The following is a 26007-nucleotide window of genomic DNA, read 5'->3' on the forward strand; positions in this document are numbered from 1 at the left end:
CACGAATGGACTCTCCATTCCAGCCCCCTTCACCAAATCTTCACACAGTGGGGGACGCCTCAGATAGACCTCTTTGCGGCTCCCCACAACTCCAAACTGCCTCAGTTTTGCTCCAGGATCTACACTCCTCATCGCCTCGAGGCAGATGCTTTTCTACTGAACTGGGGGAAACGATTTCTATATGCGTTCCCACCATTCCCGCTGATCCAGAAGACTCTGGTCAAGCTGAAACTCGAACAGGCCACCATGATTCTAATAGCTCCTCGGTGGCCCAGACAACCTTGGTTCTCCCTCCTACTTCAACTCAGCAGCAGGGAACCAGTACCACTTCCAGTGTTTCCTTCACTACTTACTCAACATCAAGGATCACTGCTTCATCCCAACCTGCAGTCTCTCCACCTGACAGCTTGGTTCCTCTCAACGTAACCCCTCACCAATTCTCACAAGAAGTGAGGGAGGTCTTGGAAGCTTCCAGGAAGCCCGCCACTCGACAATGCTACTCCCAGAAATGGACTAGATTCTCCTCATGGTGTGTTTCTAAATCAAAGGAACCTCAGCGAGCTTCCTTATCCTCCGTGCTGGACTATCTCCTACACCTATCTCAATCTGGGCTCAAGTCTACATCCATACGAGTCCACCTGAGCGCTATTGCGGCGTTCCACCAGCCCCTACAAGGGAAACCCCTCTCGGCCCATCCGGTGGTCGCCAGATTTATGAAAGGACTCTTCCATGTTAACCCTCCTCTCAAACCACCCCCAGTAGTTTGGGACCTCAATGTAGTCCTTTCCCGTCTCATGAAGCCCCCGTTTGAACCACTCAACAGGGCCCCTCTTAAGTATCTCACCTGGAAAGTGCTTTTTCTTGTAGCCCTTACGTCCGCTCGCAGAGTCAGCGAACTCCAGGCATTGATGGCGGATCCACCATTCACAGTATTCCATCATGACAAGGTGGTCCTCCGCACTCACCCGAAATTCCTGCCTAAGGTGGTCTCCGAATTTCATCTCAACCAATCCATTGTACTTCCAGTATTCTTCCCTAAGCCCCATTCTCACCACGGAGAATCGGCCCTTCACACTCTAGACTGTAAACGTGCTTTGGCTTTCTACCTGGATCGCACCAAGCCACACAGAACCACTCCTCAACTTTTTGTCTCCTTCGATCCTAATAAGTTGGGAAGACCCGTATCAAAGCGCACCATCTCTAATTGGATGGCGGCTTGCATCTCTTTCTGCTATGCCCAGGCTGGATTATCACTTCCTTGTAAGGTCACAGCCCATAAGGTCAGAGCAATGGCAGCCTCAGTAGCATTCCTCAGATCAACACCAATCGAGGAAATTTGTAAGGCTGCCACCTGGTCCTCGGTTCACACATTCAGCTCACATTATTGTCTGGATACTCTCTCCAGACGGGATGGACAGTTTGGCCAAACAGTATTTATTCTCTTAAGTCGCCAACTCCCCCTCCATCCCACTGAGGTTAGCTTGGAGGTCACCCACTAGTGAGAATACCTGCCTGCTTGTCCTGGGATAAAGCAATGTTACTTACCGTAACAGTTGTTATCCAGGGACAGCAGACAGCTATTCTCACGTCCCACCCACCTCCCCTGGGTTGGCTTCTCAGGCTAGCTACCTGAACTGAGGAGACACGCCCGGATCTCCGGGCGGGAAGGCACCGGCGCATGCGCGGTGCGGGCATCTAGAAACTTTTAAGTTTCTACAAGCAACACGTGCTTGTGAGACGTCCGTACCGGGGCTCTGTCTGATGACATCACCCACTAGTGAGAATAGCTGCCTGCTGTCCCTGGATAACAACTGTTACGGTAAGTAACATTGCTTTTTCAGCAGGATACCCAATTGTGATAAAGACTTTGGCCATAAAAAAAAAAACTCTGCAAATTTTCTGTTTGTTTTTTATTGGGGGGGGGGGGATGTGTTTAAAAAAACAAAAAAATTTGAATTCCTTTTAAGAGAGTGAATTCACCACCACAACGCAAGCGAACCCTTTGTCTGTAATGGCTATTTGTCAGTTGCATGTAACATAAACCCTTGTTCTGTTTGTGGAGTTTGGTTACCATTAATTTCTTTTTTACCCATAGGGAAACTGTCTGGAGCCTGTATTCTGCGCCAAGGATTGCAGAGCCAGTGTGGCTTACTATGATGTCCGGGACATCGGAGAAGAACCAGCTATGCCAGCACTTCCTTAAAGAATTTGTCGTTTTGATAGAGCAGTTCAACAAAAACCAGTATGCTTAGTCTCTTTGTATTCAGCCTTTGTTGATTTGTTCACTTAAAGCTGAAAACTAGAATTTACAATGATCTGTTGCATATCTTGCTTTCAGTTTTTTAGCAGCGTTATTGACAGCGGTGTTAACCTATCACTTGGCATGGGTTCCAACGGTGATGCCAAATGATCATCCTCCCATAAAGGCCTTCTCTGAAAAACATACATCACAGTCCTTAAACATGCTGGCAAAATCCCATCCCTATAACCCTCTGTGGGCACAACTAGGTTAGTATCTGAGTGTTCCATTTTCTCCCCTTCTCCCCCCTCAACTCCCTCCATCTACTTAGGTGAAGATGTATGAGGAAGATTCCACTGGTGGAAAACTTATGAAGATGTGGAAGGAGAGTGGCAAGGAAAGTCTTTCAGAATATTGCAAGGAGAGAGATGCAAATCCTTCCCCCCTCCCCAACTTGTCTAAGTCTAGTTATTTGTGTATATATGTAACAAATTCAATTAGCATCATGCTGCTATGTCATTACCTGGCTTAGGGTGTTGATCAATGGGCCTTGCTGCTTGCTTCATCTGTCATTGAAACAATATAACTGAATTCTAGATCTAAAGGGGGCTTTTAAAAGCTGGCATTTGATTTCTGGCTGCAGTAAGACTTTGTGATATACTCTGGAGTAGAATTCTTGACCATAGTCAGGAAGGAGAGGCCTGTGGTAGTTTATGAACAGAAAAAAGGCAAGAGAAAGGTCCTAATCAACCAATATAAAATTTTATTGTTAAAAAGTCCCAACAAGGATCCTAGCTCCAGCATCCAACGATGCCTCCATCAGGGGACACTAAAAACATGAAAATAAATAAATAACATACGTATGTAAATGAGAATATAAACAAGACAGAAAGGATAAAAATATAAAAGACATAAGAGATAAAGAGATGCATATACAGATATGTATAACACTATGACATAATAAAATATAACATGATAAAAACAGAATGTAATATAAAGCATATCATACTAAAAATCATATCATCATAAATAAATATCAAAAACACCAATGAGCTGTGACTCACTCATGAATATGTGCAATCATGAAGTTCCTCAAGGTTAGGTGTAGAAGAAATATGAATACATGCTGACGAATATCATAAGAACAGATTAGGTGACCATATTGAAAAGATGAATGTTTGTTAGAGTAAAATCAATATTTAAAAACAAACGGAGGAAAACATGCTAACCCAACCAGTGTAAAGATGAATGAAAACGGCAAAGAACCAAGTTGACTGTGTGAGAAATAAAAAGTGCAAAATAGAGCTTTAAAGAAGGAAAAACTCAATGTATCTTAGTAACGTTGGTAGAGGAATTGATCTAGAAGCAAATGGAAGGAAGGAAAAAAAGAGAGCTCGAAAAACATGGCTAAATGTAATCAAATGCACCACAAAAAAGTCTTAAAGAGTAAAAATTACTTACGAGAAAAGCTGTAAAAGGAGCAGGTAGCTGGTGTCAAATGCTGTCACTCATGAGACTGAAAGTGAAAAAACCGTGTTGACGTGGCGTTTCTCCTTTAAACGAGTCAGCGTGAGTGTGCTGGCACAAAAAACATAACGATGTAAGGATAAAAAAGTGTAGCTTCGTGAAAGTAACAATAAGGAATAGAAAAGTAAGGGAACTATAAAAATTCATCCCCCCCCTCTTCTGTCCCATGTTTTCTTGAATTCAGACAGTCTGTCTCCACCACCTCTACTGGGAGATTATTCCACACATCTACCACCTGTTCGCTAAAATAGTATATCTGTTTGAAAGTGCAGTCTCCAGAATTGTGCACAGTATTCCAAATGAAGTCTTGCTAGAGTCTTATACAGGGGCTTCAATACCTCCTTTTTCCTTCTGGCCATTCCTCTCTCTATGCACCCAAGCATCCTTCAACCTGTTTGGCAACTTTAAGATCATCGCATACCCAAGTCCCTTCAGTGTGCCTCTCTTCTTTGACAATATTATATTTTGACCAAGGACAATGCATTTCCAATTGCTCCAGATCCCTCATTATTATACTGTTGCCCAATTTGCCACTTTTCTTAATCTCTGAAAACATTTCTTTGTCTGTCTGCTCATTCTGTCCCGGAGGACAGTAGTATAACCCTACTCATATCTTCCTTCCCTTCACACATGGAATTTCTATCCATATGGATTCCACACTGCTGTCTATGTCACACACAATGTTTATTTTGTTTGATTCAATTCCCTCTTTAGCATACAACTCAACCCCCCATCCACATTTGATCTACTCTTTCATTGTGATATAATTTATACGTAGGTAACACAGTGTCCCATTAATTGTCTTCCTTCTACTAGGTCTCTGAGATGCCTATTATATCTACCTCATCAGTCAGTGCTATATACTCTAACTTCTACTTTATTTTTTAGACTTCTAGTATTTCTATGCAGACATTTCAAATTGTGTTTTTTGTTTGTATTTACAGGCTGCTGAGAAGATGACAGGGATAACTTCACATCTTTATTCTGCTTCCCTCTTAAGCACTCTTGGCTTTCTTTCACCATTTTTGAGTTCTCTCTATTTGGACCCCCTAAATGTTCTGAAGCAACAGTATCCTTCAAGAATACTCAACACTGAACCATCTGCTCTTGGGCGACTGTTGGTTCCCCCCTCCCCCCAATCTTAGTTTAAAAACTGCTCTATCTCCCTTTAGTGCCAGCAGCCTGGTTCCATCCCGGTTAAGATGGAGTCCATCCTTTCGGAACAAGCTCCCCATTTCCCAGAAGATAACCCAGTTCCTAACAGATCTAAATCCTTCAACCCTGCACAATCATCTTAACCATGCATTGAGACTTCAGAGCTCTGCCTGCCTCTTGGGTCCTGCGTATGGAACAAGATGCATTTCTGAAAATGCTACCCTGGAGGATCTGGATTTCAGCTTTCTATCTTAAGAACCTAAATTTAACTTCCAGAATCTCCCTCCCACGTTTTCCTAAGTCATTAGTACCTACATGTACTATGACAGCACTATCTAATATCTAAGTGACATGTGAGCTCCGCCACCTTTACTTCAGGCAGGCAGTTGACCAGATTATCCTCACGCCCACCAGCCACCCAGCTATCTACATGCTTAATGATTGAATCTCCCACTACAACAGCTGTCATAACTCCTCCCTTCTGGGCTGAAGCCCCTGGAGATAGATCCTTGGTGCCAGAGGATATTGCATCTGCATCTCCTGGTGGGCAAGTCTTAGCTACAGGATCGTTTCCTGCTTCACCAGAGTGGTGATCTCCCTCCTACAAGGCAGCACAGGGGCTACCAGACTGGAAGTGGGACTTCTCTGCAACTCTCTGTCTCCCTCAGCTCCTCCAAGTCTGCAACTCTAGCCTCAAGAGAATGGACTCATTCTTTGAGAGCCAGGAGCTCTTTGCAGTGAGCACATACATATAATTTCTCACTAACTGGGAGATGATAATACATGTGACACTCGATGCAAAAGACTGGATAGCTCCCTCTTGCTGCTGGACTACTGTCTGCATCTTATTACTTAGCTGCTTAATTAAATCCTGATAAGGTACTGGGTATGTTAGACTGGTATAGACAACCTTAAGATAATTTGTATGCTTTATTTAGTGTTTGAGTTTTAGCAAGTAATGAAATGTAATAATCTGTTCACCTGTTATCCTAAGTAGGATAATTGCCTATTTAAATGAAAACTATAAGTAAAGGAAATGAGCTAGGGGTGGGTGGGTAGGTGGGAGAGAATGCAGACTAAGCCAGACCCTCCCTGCCAGTTTAAGTTTAAAAACTATAGCAGGTTTTTACTCTAAGGAAACTAGCCAAGTAAAACTTGCTCTTTTAAGATATAAAACTATCTTTATAAAGGAACCTACAGTTTAGCTTTTATTCCCCAAATTAGCAAAGCTCAGAGCAAAATAATGTATACTTACCCAGAGAAATATCCTGTTTCCTCTCTTCTCTGAAATATGTTTTCTCCTTTCCTCTCAGAAAGAAATGTCTTCCTGCTCCTCTCCTCTCAGAAAGATAATAAATTTGGAGGTCTTTTCTCTCAATCAGGTTCATTATGTAATATTTTATGATAGTTGTCATAAGAGATACTTTTTCATGATTTGGCAGTCAATTCTATTATTGATATGCTGATAGCTGCTAAGAACCCAAGTTTAGAGGATACCCACATAGGGAGCAAAGAAAGTGCAGTCTATTACTACTACAGCTTTGGAGGAGAGGCGGGTTTGGTAATTGCCTGGGGCCCAAGGCATCTTTTAGCCATCCTGGTTTGAGAGTATTGCTTCATAATTTCAGTGATCTTGGAAAGTTGTTGCCAGCAATAGCTAACTACTAGTGCTCTTAATGACCTTCATTATTGGTTAATACATGATCAAGTCACATTATTATGACCACCGCCTACCTCTGGCATCAGGGATGCACAGGCAATGAACGAATGCACGTGTTAAATGCAGATTTCATGGGTATATAAGGTGGGATGTCAGCAAGTTGCCAATATAGCAGCCGTGGCTGTCATGGAGAAAAAGAGCAATCTAGCAGACATTGAAAAAGGCTTGATCATCGGCTACTGAGCAAAGGGTGGCAGCATTTTGGAAACGGAAGAGTTTGTGAACTGTTAACGGGCTGCTGTGGTTAAAGTGTACCATAAGTGGATGAATGGAACCTTTTTGACAACCTGATGTAACTGGAGCAGCATGAGGTGGGAGGTGAATGTCGGCTATGCAGGTTGGTTTGGGTTGATTGGCACACTACCATGGAGCAACTCACCATCCAAATGAACCAGGGGGCTTCCAGATGTGTGTCCAAAATGACTGTGCAGTGAATCCGGTTGCAAATGGGGCTCTGGAGCAGACGGCTGGTGACTGCACCCATGCTCTCCGAGGGTTCATTGCAAAAAACAGCTACAATTTGTAAAGGAGTACCAACATTGGACTTGAACCGACTAGCAGAGGGTTGCTTTCTCTGATGAGTCACATTTTGAACTCCATCAAATAGATGGTCATTGGCATGTCAGGTGTGAAACCGTCAAGAACAAACACCCAGCAACCATTGTTTAACATACACAAGCTGGTGGAGGCAGTGTTATGGTCTGGGTAATGTTTTCTTGGTATGGCCCCTTGATACTTCTGGAAGGCACTTTCAACTGATATGGGTATCTCTCCATACTTGCAGATCAAGTACATTCATACATGTTGACGGTCTTCCCTATGACCGGTGGGATCTTTCAACAGGACAATGCAGCATGTCATACTACCAGAATTGTTTGCAAGTGGTTTACAAAGCATGACCAAGACTTTCAGCTATTTCCCTGGCCTCCAAATTTCCCAGACCTTAACCTAATCGAGCACATTTGGGACTACCTCGATCAGCATATTCGACAATTGGATCCACCACTATGCACCCATCAGCAACAGTCAGATGGACTGCAGTCTGCATGGCTCCAGATACCTCTAGCAACCATCCAGCATCTTATTGAGTCACTCCCATGAAATCTGTCTGCTGTCTGTGCTGGATATTGGCAGGTGGTCATAATAATGTGGCTCGACTGTGTAGTCTACAGTAGTTGTTTTCTACCCTGGGAGCTGTTACATCTTGTCCTCAAATTATGTAGTGCAGTGCTTGCACATTCATGTAACTTTTAAGACCCTAAATTATTTACTAAAATGCAAATAACTTTCTTAAGAAAACATAATGTAAAGGCTTTTTTAAAAAAATTAATGTTTTGAGTAATAATGCTGTTAAATTACTTTAGTAGACTTTTTCTCTAAAGTTGAGTAATGGTAAAATGTGCATATGTATATTTCTCTCTTTTCTTTAAATGTCTAATCTGAGGCTTGTTTGGAAGAGGTTTATTTTTCTTCTTTCTGTCTTTATTCCTGTAGGTGACCTCTATGGTGCTATTGGCTCTCCAGTCAGGCTGACTCGGACTGTTGTGGTTGGGAAGCGCAGAGACTTGGTTCAGCGTATTCTCTACGTACTTACTTACTTTATAAGGTGCTCTGAGTTACAAGAGAACCAGCTGACTCGGCACAGATGGGTGGAGGAAGGGGAACAGATCATGAAAGAGACAAAGATCACGACTGCGCTGGAGAAGGGGCAGGTGGAAGAGTCAGAGTATGTGGTGGTCACCGTTAGCCGTGAGCCTGCTTTAGTGTCTCCAGTGTTACCACGAAAGAGGAGCAATAGGAAGGGATGCAGAACAACAACATCTATAAGCAGCAGCCCTGTGAGTAAGTCATCCCTTAAAGATGGGAAAGAGGAAATGAATGTTACAGTAAAAATGGAGCAATGTACCGAGGCCTCCCTTCTCTCACCTGGAAAAGGTATATGTGACAACCTTGGCTTTTGTAGAGAAACTGCTTCTCCGCTGAAAGAAATTAAGAAAGAAACTGTAATCAGTATTACTGGAGCAATGACATGCAAACTACAGGGATTAAACAGGCCTGCAGCTATAACATCAACAATGGAGGATTACAACCAGACAGCAGTAGAATACTTTGCATCAGAGAAGTGCCCAAAGAGGTCTTCAGCGCTGCTGTGTCCCAGCAGAGGCGCTCAAAATGGTGCCTGGCTAGAGAAGGTCACCTTCCAGATTGGAAGCTCAATATCACCCGAGTCTGATATTGAGAGCCGCAGGAAGGAGATGGGTGAAAAAATAAACTCCCTCCAAGAGCCACTAGCGCTGAAAAATGAACCGCTGAACCTTGCTAGTGAGGCATCTGCTGTTCGGAGTGAGCCAGAGGTTTCCAGAGTCTCTCATGCGTCACATGCAAGGCAGAGAAATTGCTGTACACGGATTCCATCCCTTGATGATGCTGAAAGTATATTTGATGAGTATTTTACTGAGAATAATGGCATCGAAACAAATACAGCAGAGGATATTTCTGTGCCACCTGCCTTCTCTGGTGAACCTTCAATGACTTCTAATAGCACAGCAAGGAGTAAAGCTTCCCTGGCACCACAGTACTGTAGGACGCTTGGCGCTCAGGTTTCAGAGAGTGCTTCATCAAAGACGGTTGGCGCCAGTTCTGGAAGCCAGGAGTATGGCAGAGCACTTGCTGCTATTGTCCCCCATGGGGATGCTAGAAAAGAGAAGAGTGCCTTCAAAAGTGAAAAAGGCATTCCTAGAAGTGAGAGTTCAGACAGCGCTCTTGGAGACAGCGATGGCGAAAGGAGCTCATACAAGGATCAAGATGGCACCTGTGGCGGGCATAAAGATTCCAGAAAAGAAATGGAGCTTCCTCTACCCAGGTAAGAGGGTGTTTGGAGTTTTCCCTGTTCTTGTATTCATGCTGAGCATTACATTTTTAGAGGTGCTTAAAGGGGGATCAAAAGGAAGTATGTAAGAGAGTTCTGATGATCTTCTTTAACAACATTCCCCATCAGGCCACCTTAACAGAGCTAGGGTTCGAGAACTTGGATAGAAAGAACATAATAGCCTTACTTGGTCAGACCAATGGTCTATCAAGCCCAGTAACCCATTCTTACGGTGGCCAATCCAGGCCTATAGTACCTGGCCAAAACCCAAGGAGTAGCAATAATCCAGGCTACCGATCCAGGGCAAGCAGTGGCTTCCCCCATGTCTTTCTCAATAACAGACTATGGGGGAGGTGAGTGGGTTGTGAGAATATATGCCTGCTGTCCTTGGAGAACATTTGCTACATGTAAGTATCTTTGCTTTCTCCAAAGACAAGCAGGCATAATATTCTCACAACCCCACTAGAGAGATGATGATGGCTGCAATTGCAGTAAGACAAACATCCTGAGTTCGATTTTTGAAGGATTTATGATCCTAACTTTGAGGATTACGCTCATAAATTGGTCTCTTTGAAAATTTACTTAGGCTGAGTGCCTAAATTTATCTTCAGATGTCAAGGTGGCAGAGGATAGAAGCTAGGAGCTAGCACTGATTTTCAGCACATGGCTTACAAATCTAGGTCTGAGGTTCTCAACCCCCAGTCAGGTTTTCAAGATATCCGCAGTGAATATGCATAAGATCAATTTTCGTGTACCATCTCCATCATATGCAAATCTCTCGTATGCATATTCATTGTGGATATCCTGAAACCTAAATAATAATAATAATAATTTTATTCTTATATACCGCCATACCCAGCGAGTTCTAGGCGGTTTACATCTGTTAGATTAGGATCTGCATAGACAAGCAGATTTACAATTATTTGTCAGAATTACAGCTTTGATCGAACTTGACAGAGGATATGGAAAATAGGGAGAAAGGGAAGGCATCGTGAAGGGGGAGAAGTGGATGGGGGGGGGCGAAGTGTTATTGTCGGAGGGGGGGGACAGTTAAGGGTCTTGTTTGTTGAATAGGTAGGTTTTAAGTAATTTTCTGAAGCCGAGGTAAGTGGGGGCCTCAAGTATCATTTGGGCTAGCCATGGGTTCAGCTTGGCTGCTTGGAAGGCAAAAGTTTTGTCCAGGAATCTTTTGAGGTGACAGAGTTTGAGCGAAGGGAAGGCGAACAGCTGAATTTGACGGGATTTAATGTGTCCTGAGGGACTGTGTTGAGAACCCCTGAACTAAGCAAATGGATGGTAGACCCAAATTTATAAGCTAAACTTTTAGCTCCTAATGATGAGTTTTTAGTTAAAACCTTGGTCTGCTAAGTTTGGCTGAAAATAGGGCACAAAAATAACCCATTCTGAGCTTGTTGGGGAGAACGGAATAGAAACCAAACAAATAAATAAATGTTCTTAACCTAAAATTACAAGCTCAGCTCTTTATGAATATCAGCCCCATTTTGTGGGATTGCATTTGAGATGAGTGACTTATTCTGTGCCCTTCCAAAGATATCTTGGTGGGGTTGCACATATTACATGTTAATTGCCTAGTCCCACCGTGGGGCTTGTTGCAAAGGATGTTTAATTGTTTCTTTGCATTTCAGGTCTAATACCATCAGCAGTCCCAGTGCGAAAAACTTTGGAAAGTCCCTCTTTGGTGGTTATTGTGCCAAGTACATGCCTGATCTTGTGTTGCATGGAACAAGCAGTGATGAACAGCTGAAGCAATGTTTGCTGGCTGATCTGGCCCATGCAGTGAATGTAAGTTTAGTCTGACTGTGGCTCATGGACTTACAGAGGTTTACATAGAGCAGGGGTAGGGAACTTTGGTCCTCGAGAGCCGTATTCCAGTTGGGTTTTCAGGATTTCCCCAATGAATATGCATTGAAAGCAGTGCATACAAATAGATCTCATGCATATTCATTGGGGAAATCCTGAAAACCCAACTGGAATACGGCTCTCGAGGACCGGAGTTCCCTACCCCTGACATAGAGGATACGATAGTTATTCATTCATTTTTATAGCCCATCCTCCCCAGGAGCCCAGAACGGGTTACAAGGATATATACACAAAGTTTACAGGAACAGAGAGATGCTTGCTAGAGTCAATAACATGCTACAGGGTATTAAAATCACAATGAATTAAGTGTTGAAATACAGCAGCCAATGATCACAGTGGAGTTAGCAAAATTTAAACTTGGCCAGAACACAACTTAACATAAAACTTTCAATTTTGTTAACAATATAACAATAGTAAAATGACCAAATATAAACATAAATACAGTCAATAAGGTAAACTTGGAAATGCAAATTGAATCCTAATAATGGACAAACATGATACAGTACAATAGGCCTCAAGAATAGGGACATAGTGGGTCATTTTATTCAAAACGCTTCATGTTCCTATTCTTGACACCTATTGTACTTTTCTTTTTTTTTTTTGTATTTATCGTTTCTGCATCAGCACTTTTGGATCCTTTTATTTTTCTATTATTTATAACATGATACAGTATCAGGAATATAAATATTTAACAGCATTGTAGGATAATAATATTAAAAAAAGTTTGATAAATGTCAGGTACATACAAAAAAAGAAGCAGGGGGATGGGGGGTAAATCATCAAACAGAGCCCAAGTAAATCCAGAAACTTATCTTTCATGGGTCTGGTGTTGGCCAGCATTTTGTAAACTGCTTCAGGGACTCAAGGTCCCCAAAATTCTATTAGCTAATCTCTGCTACTGGTCGTGTTCTACTACAGAACTTTCCTGTGCAGTAAACCTAGATTTAACATGCCACGTTTCTGGACTTTTTAAAAAATTTTCAGGTTGTGCACTAATGTTTCCATTAGCATGCAGTACCTAAAGAAAGTTCAAGTGAGAGCACTTACCACATCCTACTTAGGAAGTGTTAAATGCTCCTCGTGTTAACTATGCATTAAAGAGCTAATGCACGAAAATAATAATAATGCGCTAGCCGGTACCGCTTCCACAACTATTCTTCATCCACGACATGTTTCCTTTTTGAAAAATATATTAAAAAAGAAAAAAATACGTAACATATAAGTTAGCACTTGGAAACAAGAAAAATATTGCAGTTTGTGGTATCCTGTTTTCCTGTGCTAACACTGCATTAAGGGCTTAATACCCTTTAGTGCAGTGATTCCGAACAATGTCCTGGAGGACCACAAGCCAGTCAGGTTTTTGGGATAGCCCTGAATAAGAATATGCATAACAGAGATTTGCATATAATGCATGAATATGCATGAGAGAGATTTGCATATAATGGAAGTGACAGGTGTACATCTCTGCTCCATCCATATTCATTAGGGCTATCCTGAAAACCTGGCTGGCTGGTGGTCCTCCAGGACAGGGTTGGGAACCACTGCTTTAGTGAAAGGGCCCCTAGTTGACACATTGTTTATTGACTTATGGGTTAACATGTTAAATTACACTAGCATGCACTAAAGTTTTGAAGGTTTCCTACTGAAGTGAATGTGCGTTAATATACTGCAGCGACAAGGAATATACATCCTTTATTTGGAAAAGGTTAACACTGTATACTGTATGATTTTTGGGCCATGGGTAACCCCTTTTATCCCTTCTAGCGTCCAGTGCTGGATGAACCTATTGCAGAAACTATCTGTATCATTGCGGACACTGATAAATGGAATGTCCAAGTGGCTACAAGTCAGAGGAAGATCACCGATAGTATGAAATTGGGGAAGGACGTCTTGGTCTCAAGTCAAGTGTCTAACTTACTTCAGTCCATCTTACAGCTTTACAAGCTCAACCTTCCAGCTGCCTTTGTAAGTTAGTTTGTAAAGGTTCGTGCTGGACGCAGTGCATGTTGCATACTAAACGGATGTTTCTCGGACCCTTTCCAGATTTTCCGTAACTCAATGTTATTTCAACAGTTCTTAACTAATTTTCCTTAGAACAATTTTCTATCTTCTCACTAGGATGTCGTATGAGGGTCTGCATTAATAAGTTATTTTCTCGTTAATCTTAACTATTTTCACTTTGATTATTGATTTTTATGTGAACCGAGTCGTGCTCCTTTTGGGGAGGTGACACGGTATATAAATCCAAGATTTAGATTAGATTAGACACCTGTCTTGAGTTCATGATACGTTATTTTAAGTTCAGGAGCTAAGTGCTCCCTTTGTAATGTGCAAAATTAGAAGGGGAACGGGGATTTAGATTTAGCTCATTCCTTTGCAGTAGTAGCTCAAAGTGTGTTTAATTTCAGTTGAGCAACTATTTTTCTGTCCCCAAGGACTTAAAATCAAAGTTTATACTTGAGGCAAAGGAGGGCAAAGTGACTTGCTGTGAGCACTAGGTTACTTTTCCATGGATGAACTTGGGATAGTTTTTTGTAGAGATGAAGGGAAGAGTAGTGGTTTTTCATATATTATATGCAGGTATGGCATTACAATATATTCTGAATATGGTATCTTCATAGACCTCAGCAGTGCTGATGCTTAGCATTAAACTTAGCCTGCAGTCTTACAACACCCCGATCGTCATCGGTCCAAATGTTTGCTTCTTATACATTCCATAAAGTAATTATTTTAAATATCCTTTAGAAAACTTAAAACATTTTAATAGATTCATTTTTGTACATCTTTGTTATAAATGGATAGGTGATCACTCCCTGACATAGACCCTGTGTTTCGCTAATGCTGTGTTGAGCAAATCCCCTGTGTTTACCTGGTTGTGCTCTGAATATACAGTAGCTGTATGGTGTTACTGTGCATGGCTGGAATTGGAGGCATGCAACCAGGGCAGCTGTTATGTGCCTCATTCCACCGGGGTCCCTAACCCTGTCCAGTGCTGAAAAGAACACAGCCTACCAGTTGATGTTGCTGCCTCCTCAAATTCCTGCCCTTGGTCCCCACATCTCCGACTCTGGCCTTTTTTTTTGTGTGAGGATCTGTAGTAGTCCAGCTCATTCAGTTTTCCCAATAGATGTAGTTCTAGGGCTCACTGCTATATTTGCAGTGCTGCCTTAGGTAAGATCCTTGTGTGAGCTCTGGGCATTATTGCTGTTATAGTATGGTGAATTCATTCTGTAGGCCCTGGGTAATTTTGTAGACGTTTGCGTTATTTCATAATACACTCGGTACTGGTAAGTTTGTATTGCTACTACTAAGAAATCCTAGAATCCGATTTTTTTTTTTTTTTTGGAGGTGGAGGGTGGGAGCTTCTGTGGATGCAGAGTATGCTTCAGTGTGAAAGGTCAATGATCAGTATTGTACTGTACTGTACTGTAGTATCAGAAGCTACAATATCCATATTTTAAAAATTGTGAATGAAGTGTGTATTGCATGATACAGTAGACTCTATTCATAGACTGAAAGATGTCCACTCCAGACACACAGTCGCTGTCTGCACGGAGAGGAAGTCAGAAGGAACTAGAGACAGGCCTCTGCTTATGGATACCAGTTGGTTTGAAGAATTGGTCCAGGAACTGACTTGAATTTTAGATTTGATTATCTGCCGCTTCCAAATGCTAGCTCAAAACTTGTAAGTGCAAGAAGGTATTTCCCTGTAGGCTTATTATCTGAGGCAATGGTTCCCAACCTTTTTTACATAAAAGGCTGCAGTGTGAATACAGGAAAACTCTTAAGTGCCACCAAAAGATTTCAGGCTTACACATATACCACTAATTTTTGTAAACTGCCTTTACCTGCTTTCAGTCTGGGAATTAAAAATTAATAGTAGTATTGCTTCTATAACACTTCAAGGATATATTTTAAAAACTCATTTTATTTTGGATTATCAACAGTAGCAAATTCCATAACACACAAGATTGTTTGCTGTTATTATATCAAGTGGGCAAGATTGAAATTAGTGCATTTACAGGATTTGAAGAGCATTTCAGTCAAATATTTGAGGGTCACAATGGAGGACTTCAGGGGCCACACATTGGAGACCACTAATCTAAGGGGTTTATTTGTTATAGGTTTTCTTCCATTTAGTGTCCTTGGGAAATAAGCTTAATAAAGGCCATAAATTTAGAGGGCACCCAAGGGCTCGGAGTACCGGTGGAGAAAGCAGGATTTTTTTTGGGGGGGAGATGCTGAGCCCAAAGTAGGAGGTGACAAATTTTGCACCCCACTCTACCCACATACGTAAGCTGGTATGGGTCCCAAGCCCCACCAGCAGGAGCACTCCTCCAGCTACGGTCATGGAAGTGGGTGGCACTTTCCCTGGGCCACCGCTACATGGCCCCCTTCCCATGTGTGCTGGATTTTTTTATTTTTTTTTGCATATGCATGGGGAGGGAGACAGACCTCCCTTACACATATTCAGTTCCACAACCCCTCCCCCCACCAAAAAAAAACAAACAAGTATGTATGGGGGTGTAGCATTACGATGTCCCACAGAAAGCTCTGCTGGGCTGAGCGCTTTCACTGGTGATGCTTTGGGGAGCCTGAACTCAAATTAGAGGGGACCAAGGCCCCCCATGGCTATACTACAGGTATTCCTATCAACATTTTTCCCCCAATAATTTGTTGCTTTTTTGTGGTGGAGGAGTGGAGATGCTTTTCTCCCTCCCAACCAACCCAGTACAATTTTCCTTTTCCAGTCTTCATCCTTTCACTCTCCTCTCTTCTACCTAATCTATCTTTCCACCCTCCCTCCATTATCCCACTTCTCCACCTGCTGCAGCCTCCTCTTTGGTCTCCAGATCCCTGACTGGTGCCAGGCCTCAATTCTGGTCTCTTCTATTGGAAAAAGTCCACTTTCCCCAGCACTGTGGGTAAGGGGATCTTTCAAGTCATGGCTACAACTTTTATTTATCTCTTAGAAAGAAATGTCTGTGATGTACCTCCTGATAGGTATTGTCTACACACTTCTGTTCCTCATACACACTCCCTTGCCAATAAGTAAATGGCCTTTTTGTTGGCAGACCTTCGGATCTTCAGACAAATTGGTGATGTTTGCATCAAACGTCCACTGTCTGGTTGTAGCTAGGCTGGTTTGGTGTGATGTTTGCTAGCCAAGTGAAAAAAATGACATGGAAAAAAGGGTATTTTTTATTGGTAACTTTTTTAATAGGGTACAATCTTCAGAACTGTTTCGGTAACTTTTATATTTTTTTCATAGCAGAGTTAATTAAATATGAAAAATCCTAACAATCTAAATGCTAAGAGAAGTGCACACATCTGAGGATTGTAGGAGCAAACTCAAACCCACTTGAGATGGTTGCGATGGATTTCATTTCTTTTTTTTCTAATTTTTCTTTCCTTTTTTATCAGCAAGTATGGTTTTTATGGCTTGTTTAAATTGAGGAAATAGATTTTGAAACCAGCATGCTTATGTTCTATTAGTTATATCTTTAGTAAACCATGTAGCTGTTAGCATCCCTATCTAATTGACAGCAGAGCTTATTGAAGATTATATGTTCGTATACTCTGGCTTCAGCTGATCTTCACTGGTTACATCCCAGTACAAACCAAAGTGGGGGCACCAGTAGACTAGCCAAAAGAATATCGCTAGGTCCACTTATCTGAAATAGTGTTCTGGATGCATCTCTGATGAAGCGTTAGCTCTCTTGAGTGTCCTGCAGAGCTTGTTATCCGCTCTTTTCTTGTGCAAAAAGTTCCTGTGATTTCATGCTCACTTGTCCTGCTTCTGCTTTTTTTTTTTTTCTATAGTGCATAATGCATCTTGAGGACAGACTTCAGGAGATGTACTTCAAAAGCAAAATGCTTTCAGAATACTTGCGAGGACATACCAGAGTTCATGTGAAAGAGCTGGGAGTTGTACTAGGGTGAGTATGATGACATGGGGTGATGGAGTTTGGCATACCATACCATATAGTTTCTTATACCCTGAAAAATTTCAGCAAAGATTCATTTTGGTTTACAATAAGATTACTTAACAATAAATATGAACAGCAATTTACAGATAAGTCTTCATCATTTCCCAGTAGTGGTAATGTGCTTCTCATTCTAACTAGCTTTTAATCAGGACTACAGCATCACTAACCTTCATTCCTATCTCCTTAGGAGTTCTCCATATTTATAAGGTTTTGAACTCTCATCTGCCTCCCCATTTAACCCAGTTATTGGCAAAAGGCCATAGAATGAATGCAGTTCCATTAAGAACTAGATATAGCTGTATCCCAACCATAGACACTAGATGGTGCCATTGTTCAATGACTGGCTGGGGCTTGTTGTAACATAAGAACATAAGCAATGCCTCTGCTGGGTCAGACCTGAGGTCCATCTTGCCCAGCAGTCCACTCACGCGGCGGACCAACAGGTCCAGGACCTGTGCAGTAGTCCTCTATCTGTACCCCTCTATCCCCTTTTCCAGCAGGAAATTGTCCAATCCTTTCTTGAACCCCAGTACCGTACACTGCCCTATTACGCCCTCTGGAAGCGCATTCCAGGTGTCCACCACACGTTGGGTAAAGAAGAACCTCCTAGCATTCGTTTTGAATCTGACCCCTTTCAACTTTTCCAAGTGCCCTTTTGTTCTTTTATTTTTCAAAAGTTTGAAGAATCTGTCCCTCTCCACTCTCTCTATGCCCTTCATGATCTTGTAAGTTTCTATCATATCTCCTCTAAGTCTCCTCTTCTTCAGGGAAAAGAGACCCAGTTTCTCCAATCTCTCAGTGTATGAAAGGTTTTCCATACCTTTTATCAGATATGTCACTTTCCTCTGAACCCTCTCGAGTAATGCCATATCCTTCTTAAGGTACGGCGACCAATATTGGACACAGTACTCCACAGTCCAAGGCAAGTTACATTCAGGTATGGGAGGCATTTTTCTCAGTTCTAGTGGGCTCATAATTTGTTTGTGTTTGAGGCAATGGAGGGTTAAGTCACCTCGAGTACAGACTCCTATGTCCTTGCTTGGTGGGGTTTAAAAAGGCTTGGATAATTTTATAAAAGATAAATTCATATGCCATTATTGTTTATTGAAAGCTTCTATACTGCTGATAATGACTGGGGGAGTCAAATCAGAGCTGTTTATATGAGCTTTGTAATGGTGTTGCAGAGTTTGCATTTCCTGGGATGGTTTCAATACAGACATTAAAGCATAATCAATACATTATTAAACTGTAATCATTACTTGTACTTTGTAAAGGTGTTACAATACAGAGTTAGCGCTTTCTGAGTTGGTTCTCATACAGCCCTCTTAAACCATAATCAATCCTCTTTCTTATTTCTACCGATAATATATATTCAATCTACCTGCTTATACATACCTATATAAAATATATCATGTATTTATTCATGTTATACTTTTTTATGCACACACATAAATATGTTGCGCAGTGGTTAAAGCTACAGCCTCAGCACCCTGAGGTTGTGGGTTCAAACACACGCTACTCCATGTGACCCTGGGCAAGTCACTTAATCCCCCCATTGCTCCAGGTACATTAGATAGATTGTGAGCCAACCGGGACATAGAAACATAGAAATAGACGGCAGATAAGGGCCAAGGCCCATCAAGTCTGCCCACTCCAGTGGCCCTCCCTATCTATCTTTGCGGATAGATCCCATATGTCTATCCCATCTGGCCTTAAAATCCGGCACACTGCTGGCCTCAATAACCTGAAGTGGAAGACTATTCCAGCGATCAACCACCCTTTCAGTGAAGAAGAACTTCCTAGTGTCACTGTGCAGTTTCCCGCCCCTGATTTTCCATGAATGCCCCCTTGTTGCCGCGGGACCCTTGAAGAAGAAGATGTCTTCTTCCACCTTGATGCAGCCCGTGAGATATTTGAATGTCTCGATCATATCTCCCCTCTCTCGACGTTCCTCGAGTGAGTAGAGCTGCAATTTCCCCAACTGCTCCTCGTACGGGAGCTCCTTGAGTCCCGAGACCATCCTGGTGGCCATTCTCTGGACCGATTCCAGTCTCAGCACATCCTTGCGGTAATGTGGCCTCCAGAATTGCACACAGTACTCCAGGTGCGGTCTCACCATGGATCTATACAGTGGCATAATGACTTCAGGTTTACGGCTGACGAAACTCCTGCGTATGCAACCTATGATTTGCCTTGCTTTGGATGAAGCTTGCTCCACTTGGTTTGCAGACTTCATGTCTTCCCTGACAATCACCCCTAAGTCTCTTTCTGCTTCAGTTCTTGTCAGGATCTCGCCATTTAGGGTGTAAATCTTGCATGGATTTTGGCTTCCCAGGTGCATGACTTTGCATTTTTTGGCATTGAAACTGAGTTGCCAGGACCTAGACCAGTGCTCCAGCAGAAGTAAGTCATGCACCATATCGTCTGCCATTGCTTTTTTGTCTGTTGTGCTTTTGCTCACTACATTGCTCAGTTTGGTATCATCGGCGAATAATGTTATTCTACCTCGGAGCCCTTCTGTCAAGTCTCTTATATAGATGTTAAACAAGATCGGGCCCAGGACGGAGCCTTGTGGCACTCCACTTATCACCTCTGACATTTCGGAGGGGGTGCCATTCACCATCACCCTCTGAAGCCTACTTCCAAGCCAGTTCCCAACCCATTTGGTTAATGTGTCGCCCAAACCTAAAGAACTCATCTTGTTCAGCAACCTGCGGTGTGGCACGCTATCAAATGCTTTGCTGAAATCCAGGTAGACGATGTCGAGGGACTCACCAACATCCAGCTTCCTCGTCACCCAGTCAAAGAAGCTGATCAGGTTGGATTGGCAGGATCTCCCCTTAGTAAATCCATGTTGGCGGGGATCCTGTAGATTCACCTCGTCCATGATCCTATCCAATTGGCGTTTGATTAGGGTTTCCATTAGTTTGCTCACTACAGACAGGGGAAAATGCTTGAGTACCTGAATAAATTCATATAAACCGTTCTGAGCTCTCCTGGGAGAACGGTATAGAAAATTGAATGAATAAATAAATATTTAGTATTGTCTACTGTATTCATATTACTCCTGTTTCAATTCGTGCTTAGTGTCTGTATTGTGATCTATGTTCATCTTGGAAGTACACGTCCCCCTCCCCATTCACGGTTTCAGTAATCGAGATTTCACATATTCGAGATTTTTTGGGGAGGGGGAAAAAAGAAAAAAAAAATATTCTTAAATCTTCCCCCCGGCATCCCGGCCTTACCTGGTGGTCTAGCGGGCTTTCGGGGCAGGAGCGATCTTCCTATGCTCCTGCCCCGTGCAGATTGCCATTAGGAAATAGCTGTAGGGAGTTCCCGTCGTAGTTTCGAGAGACTACGGGAACTCACAGCAGCCATTTCCTAATGGCGATCTGCACGGGGCAGGAGCGTAGGAAGATCGCTCCTGCCCCGAAAGCCCGCTAGACCACCAGGTAAGGCGAGGGAGGCGGGGGGTGGGTCAGAGCTGGAAATTTGCGGTTTTTCGCCATTCACGGTCCGGCTCTGTCCCTATCCCCTGCGAATCCGGAGGGAGAAGTGTACTAACTTCCTGATAAATCTAGGTATCTGTGCTATGATTCTTATCCCCTGTCCATACTGTGTTTATCCTAGCCAACTATCTCCTGTTTGTTGCATTATTGGCTGTAGAAGTATGTGAAGAGGATGGTCTTCATCCCTTTCTTGAACTTTCCAGTGATCTTTTCTAGTTTTAGTTCCTTAGGAAGGGTGTTCCACCACCTTGGAGCCATCACTGAGAGCATTCTTTTCCTGATGCTTTTATATTTGATGTCCCTGAAGCAGGGTATTTCCAGCAGGAGGTTTTGGCTCGAGTGTATTGTTCGTGCTGGTGGTGATGTAGTCTGTTTTTCTAGATATTTTGGTTCCGAGAGAGGAACGATTTTGGGTGTTGGCAACAAGATCTTGAATTTCAACCTGCTTTTCAATTGGGAGCCAATGTAGTTCTTTCAGTAGCAGGGTGGTACTCGTCAGCCTCGATTTTTCCCAGCAGAAATTTCACTGCTGCGTTTTGTACCATTTGAATCTGCTTAATCATGTACTTTGGCATGCCCAGCAGGATCACATTACAGTAGTTAAAGACTGAGAGTACCAGGGTTATTACATTGGACGTTGCTTGGTAGAATGGAAGTCCTCTGACCAAGTAGAGTTGTACCAAATAGCATATTTTACTGTTCAGCCGAATATGAATAATGGACATTGAGCTTTAACATAACAAATAGTAAAAGAAGCAACATGAAGTCAGAAATCGTGTTTCAATAGAGCCCTGGATTATTCATGTCCTGCGATTATGCACAGAATGTGTCAACTTTAAGAAATTATTAAAGACCCAACTATTTGTCGATGCCTATATATAGGTAGTAAAAACAATTCTTGTGCCCTACTGGACATATGACTGTGTTATTCATATAAATTATGAATATTGTCTTGTCGATGGTCTTTTGAAATTTTTATGAATGTATTTGGTATTGGAAACCACCTAGATTTCAGGTGATATATAAATGTAATAAAAAAATATTTGAATTTAAATCACTATTTAGCCAAATATGAATAATGTATTTGGAGTTGAATTGAATACAAATATTTGGTACAGCCCTAATATTTAGGATCTCTGCTTTGGTCATAATAACTTTAAATCCTGACACCTGGCTGTGTAATAGTCACATCACTTGAGTTAATGCCAGATCAGGATCAGTTAGGATGAATAAGTTGTCATCCATCTATAGAAAGAGTAATGGGGAAAGTGCACATCCTAGAACAGTACTTTAATGAATCACATTTATATAGATATGCTATATGATTGCCAAAGAAATATTCTAACTTTTTGCTCCAGTATCTTACCCCTAAGCTGGCACAGAAAATCAGTGGCACTGATGATTGCTAGAATACCCTGGGAGCACAGAAACTACCTTTTAACAAAAACAAAAACTTTTAATAAATGCTAATTCGAACTTTGCTGGAGACTGAATATGTCAAAGGGATTTTTTGTTTGAGGTTTCTTTTTGTCCGTTTTGTTGATATACTAAAATTAGGGTTTTTTCCTCCTTTTTTTTCCAGGATTGAATCAAATGATCTGCCGTTATTGGCTGCTATTGCCAGCACTCACTCTCCTTATGTTGCTCAAATCCTTTTATAAGCTAAGGTTCCTCAGGATATCCATTCCCTAAGCCGAGGAAGGGCAGAGGAGATTAGCCGATGACATGGCATTCTGCCCTTTTCCTTCTACTTAACTACTTTAACCTCTGTTGAGGAAACTTGAGTTTACAGGATAAGAAGCATTCAGGTTTTAAGTACTTCAACATGCCATCATATTGCAAAAAAAAAAAAAAAATAGAAGCGTACCTGCAACTTCCTCTTTGCACCTCTCAGAAAACAAAATGGCTGTAACACTACAGTGAACACTAAGAAGAAAAAAAACCAAACAACGGATTTGTCCTGCTGGAAATGAGGTAGCAAAAGGAACATGGAATGCACGGGTTCCCACGCTGCTCTGCCAAGCTTCGGCTGCTCTCTTAACTTGCATATGTAACCATTCCTACACAAGATTATTTCAGATGGGACTTTGAAAACTTCTCTAGACTCGCCCATACATGCTTCCAAGCCGGAAACTACTGGAGCAATTTGAGTGCAGTTCCGCCTGCTGAATTTTCTATAAAATAAGGAGGAACAAGAAAAGTCAAGGAAAGTAGCGACAGCGACCTCATATCTTGCTGCTCAGAAAGCTACACGAGTTATGCGGTGGTACATTAATATTGCCACAATAATGTTGTAAAGGGACAAACATGGCCCTGAAGGGGGAAAGATTCTTTTTATTTAATGTTTTGTTGGAAGTTTACATAGTTTGTTGCCTATGATGTAATGTTTTCTTTTGATGGGGTTGCAAGTAAGTATTTGTATGGCATTGTTCCTTTGCCTTTAATACCATATTTTTTTCTTTGTGGTGGTTTGGTTTGGTTTTTCTTTACACTACAGTACAAGTAAGGTTCTTATTGTTCATTGGAGAAATACCACAGTATGAAACGGCATTGGTCTCTTATAATGTGCAAATACTTTCAGGTTTGTTTGACAGGAAGGGGTTGTTTGGCTAGCTTAGCTGCCTTAATTTTGAGTAAACACTCAGCATAACATGTAGAGTCAATTCCCACCATTTTTTTTTTTCATAGCCGGTAGATATTTTTTTTGTACTTTCTGGCTTTGGTGAAAATATAATTTATATAAAAATGCGATGCCAATCCAAATGTTTGTAATTTGGGGAAGAGCATATCTGGTTTCATTTTTAGGAAGACTGGTTACAATTTTATTGGTTGGCCGACTCAACTGTAGCACACATGAGGGGTGGTAAGTACCTCAAAATCTTATGAGACGTATAAGCCTTGTTGTTTATTGCAATCTGGTAAAAGTATTGGCACCGCCAGCCGAGCCAGCTGCTACAATGATCCTTCACAGTCTTTCTTAATTTTTAGTGTTTTTAGTGAGGGTTTTTTACATGTTTATCTTAGTACCATTCTACCTACTGAAGTTTAATCTGTCTCCCTGGAGTGGCTAGAGATTAGGCTTAGCAGTAAATACCACGAGTTATATTTCCTTACAGAAAAATCACACTGACTTGACTGAATTGATTTAGTCAGTTAGTGTTTCTCATGATGGTGCCCCCCACCCAACCATCCCAAACATGTTACTGGTGTGCAGTTTACAAGGTAACTTATAAAATGAGACCATATATCAGGCTGGAGGAAAACATGGAGTTTGAAGATCTAAACTTTCTACTTCATTATCTACCGTAATAGTGCTGTCCGATTCAGGAAAAAAATTTTCAAATCGATTCAGCCTATTGAATCGATTTTTCGATTCAATTTTCCTGCCCAATTGGGTGTCGTTTTTTTTTTTTTTTGTTGTTGTTTTGTTTTTTTTCAAACATCCTGGTGGGTTTATTTTATAGCCTCTTCACCCATCCCCACCCCCTATGCCCTCTCTTACCCACACTGATACTGTGGTGTAAACAAAATAAACTAACAAAAAAGACTTTTCCTTTCTCTGTTAAATCCAAGCTCATGTTCGCAGTCTAATACCAGCTCTGGCAGGATACACATTTCAAGTCTGACATATTGTAATCACAAAACAGAAAATAAAAATATTTTTTTCTTCCTTTTGTTGTCTGGTCATTATTCAAATCATGTTGGTCCCAGGCTCTGCGACAAACATCTTCTGATAACTCACTTGCCAGGGTCTCCTGCCCTTTTGTCATTTTCTTCTTTCTCCATGCTAACCATCCATCTTCCATCTCTGTCCTCCCCTGGAAGAATGGCATCTTTCCTTTTTTTCATCTCCATCCCCGCAACTGCAGCGATTGACCCCCACCATCTCTCCTTTTCTCAACTACCCTTTCATCCAGCATCTCTCCCTCCTTCCCCACCACCCCAGGGTCCAACAGCTCTCCCTTTCTCTTCCCAACTACCCTCCTATCCAGTATCTCTTTACCCCCCTACACCATCCCTTGTATCCAACTTCTCTCCCTTTCTGTTCCTTCCCTCCCTAAATCCCATTGTCTACCATCTCTCTTCCTCTCCTCTGTTTGTAGACCCATTATTTCTTCCCCCCCCCCAGCATATGCACGTCTTTTTGGACCCTTCCCTCCCTCCGTTTTGCTACACCAGGCCCCCCCATACGAAGGCCTGCATGATCCCCCTCCCTTCTTTGTAGCATCCTCCAGCTTTCCCCCTGGCCTCCCGATCTCACCTTCAGCTAATTAGAGCAGCCTGTAGAGGATCGCCGGTGCTGTAACGATCCTAGAAGGCTGCCGTCATCCTCCGAAGCACGTTCCCTCTGCCGTGGTCCCGCCCCTCCTCTGACATCAGGGAACATGCTGCGGAGGATGACGGCAGTCTGCTAGGATCGCTACAGCAACAGCGATCCTCTGCAAGCTGCCCTAATTAGCTGAAGGTGAGAACAGGAGGAAGCCGGAGGATGCTAAAAAGAGCGCCTATGCAGCACTTCCCAACTGACCTCCCTCGCCCCCCTAAAGGAGGAACCTCAGCGACAGTTGGATGGCCAGCAAGAGGCAGCGCTGCCGCTCCTACTTTAGGAGACCTAAACAAATTGGCAAGCCTGATTTTAACGAATCAATTCAAATTGGCAAATCGGGCAGCACTATTCTCTACTAATCAATTTCAGCCTTCTCGTTTGCTCTAAACTTCCCTGCCTGATTTCCAAACCTCTTCCAGCTCTCATGTAGACATCTGTGTAGGATCTTTAGTCAAAGGACATTGCAAGAAAAGCAGTCTTCCTCTGATGGTATTCTCTGTGGGGCCCTGCATAATTAGACTGAATTGTTAGTTAAAGTATTTTATAAATGTTATACAGAGTTTCCTAATTATGTAGTTTTTTCAAAAGCATTTACTAAAACTGAAGAATTTCATTTTCCCTCTTTCCCAAAATACTACCTCAGTTGTCAAGATTCTGTTATTCTCAGAGTTTTCAAGTTTGTACATCCTAGTGTGAAAAACAAGCTTCTTTATACTGTATATAAAAACTTTTATTTTTTGCCAAAGCCAGTTATTTGTGTCATTGCAGAGTGGAAAGTTTGTGAAAATCT

General features: G+C 42.1%; 1 protein-coding gene across 4 annotated transcripts in view; it reads left to right on the forward strand.

Annotated features, from left to right (window-relative positions):
* The window catches only part of FNIP2 (folliculin interacting protein 2), a 122847-nt gene extending 100101 nt beyond the window's left edge, over positions 1–22746 (forward strand). For all 4 annotated transcript variants that reach the window (XM_033941472.1, XM_033941454.1, XM_033941462.1 and 1 more), the window contains 7 exons: positions 2096–2242; positions 2339–2508; positions 8136–9504; positions 11157–11313; positions 13156–13356; positions 17215–17330; positions 22473–22746. In XM_033941472.1, the coding sequence (XP_033797363.1) occupies positions 2096–2242; positions 2339–2508; positions 8136–9504; positions 11157–11313; positions 13156–13356; positions 17215–17330; positions 22473–22551 (2239 nt within the window). In that variant the 3' untranslated portion in view covers positions 22552–22746. The remainder of the gene's footprint in view (positions 1–2095; positions 2243–2338; positions 2509–8135; positions 9505–11156; positions 11314–13155; positions 13357–17214; positions 17331–22472) is intronic.
* Positions 22747–26007: the final 3261 nt, after the last annotated feature.

Source organism: Geotrypetes seraphini, chromosome 1, assembly GCF_902459505.1.
Source record: "Geotrypetes seraphini chromosome 1, aGeoSer1.1, whole genome shotgun sequence".
Taxonomy (NCBI): Eukaryota; Metazoa; Chordata; class Amphibia; order Gymnophiona; family Dermophiidae; genus Geotrypetes; species Geotrypetes seraphini.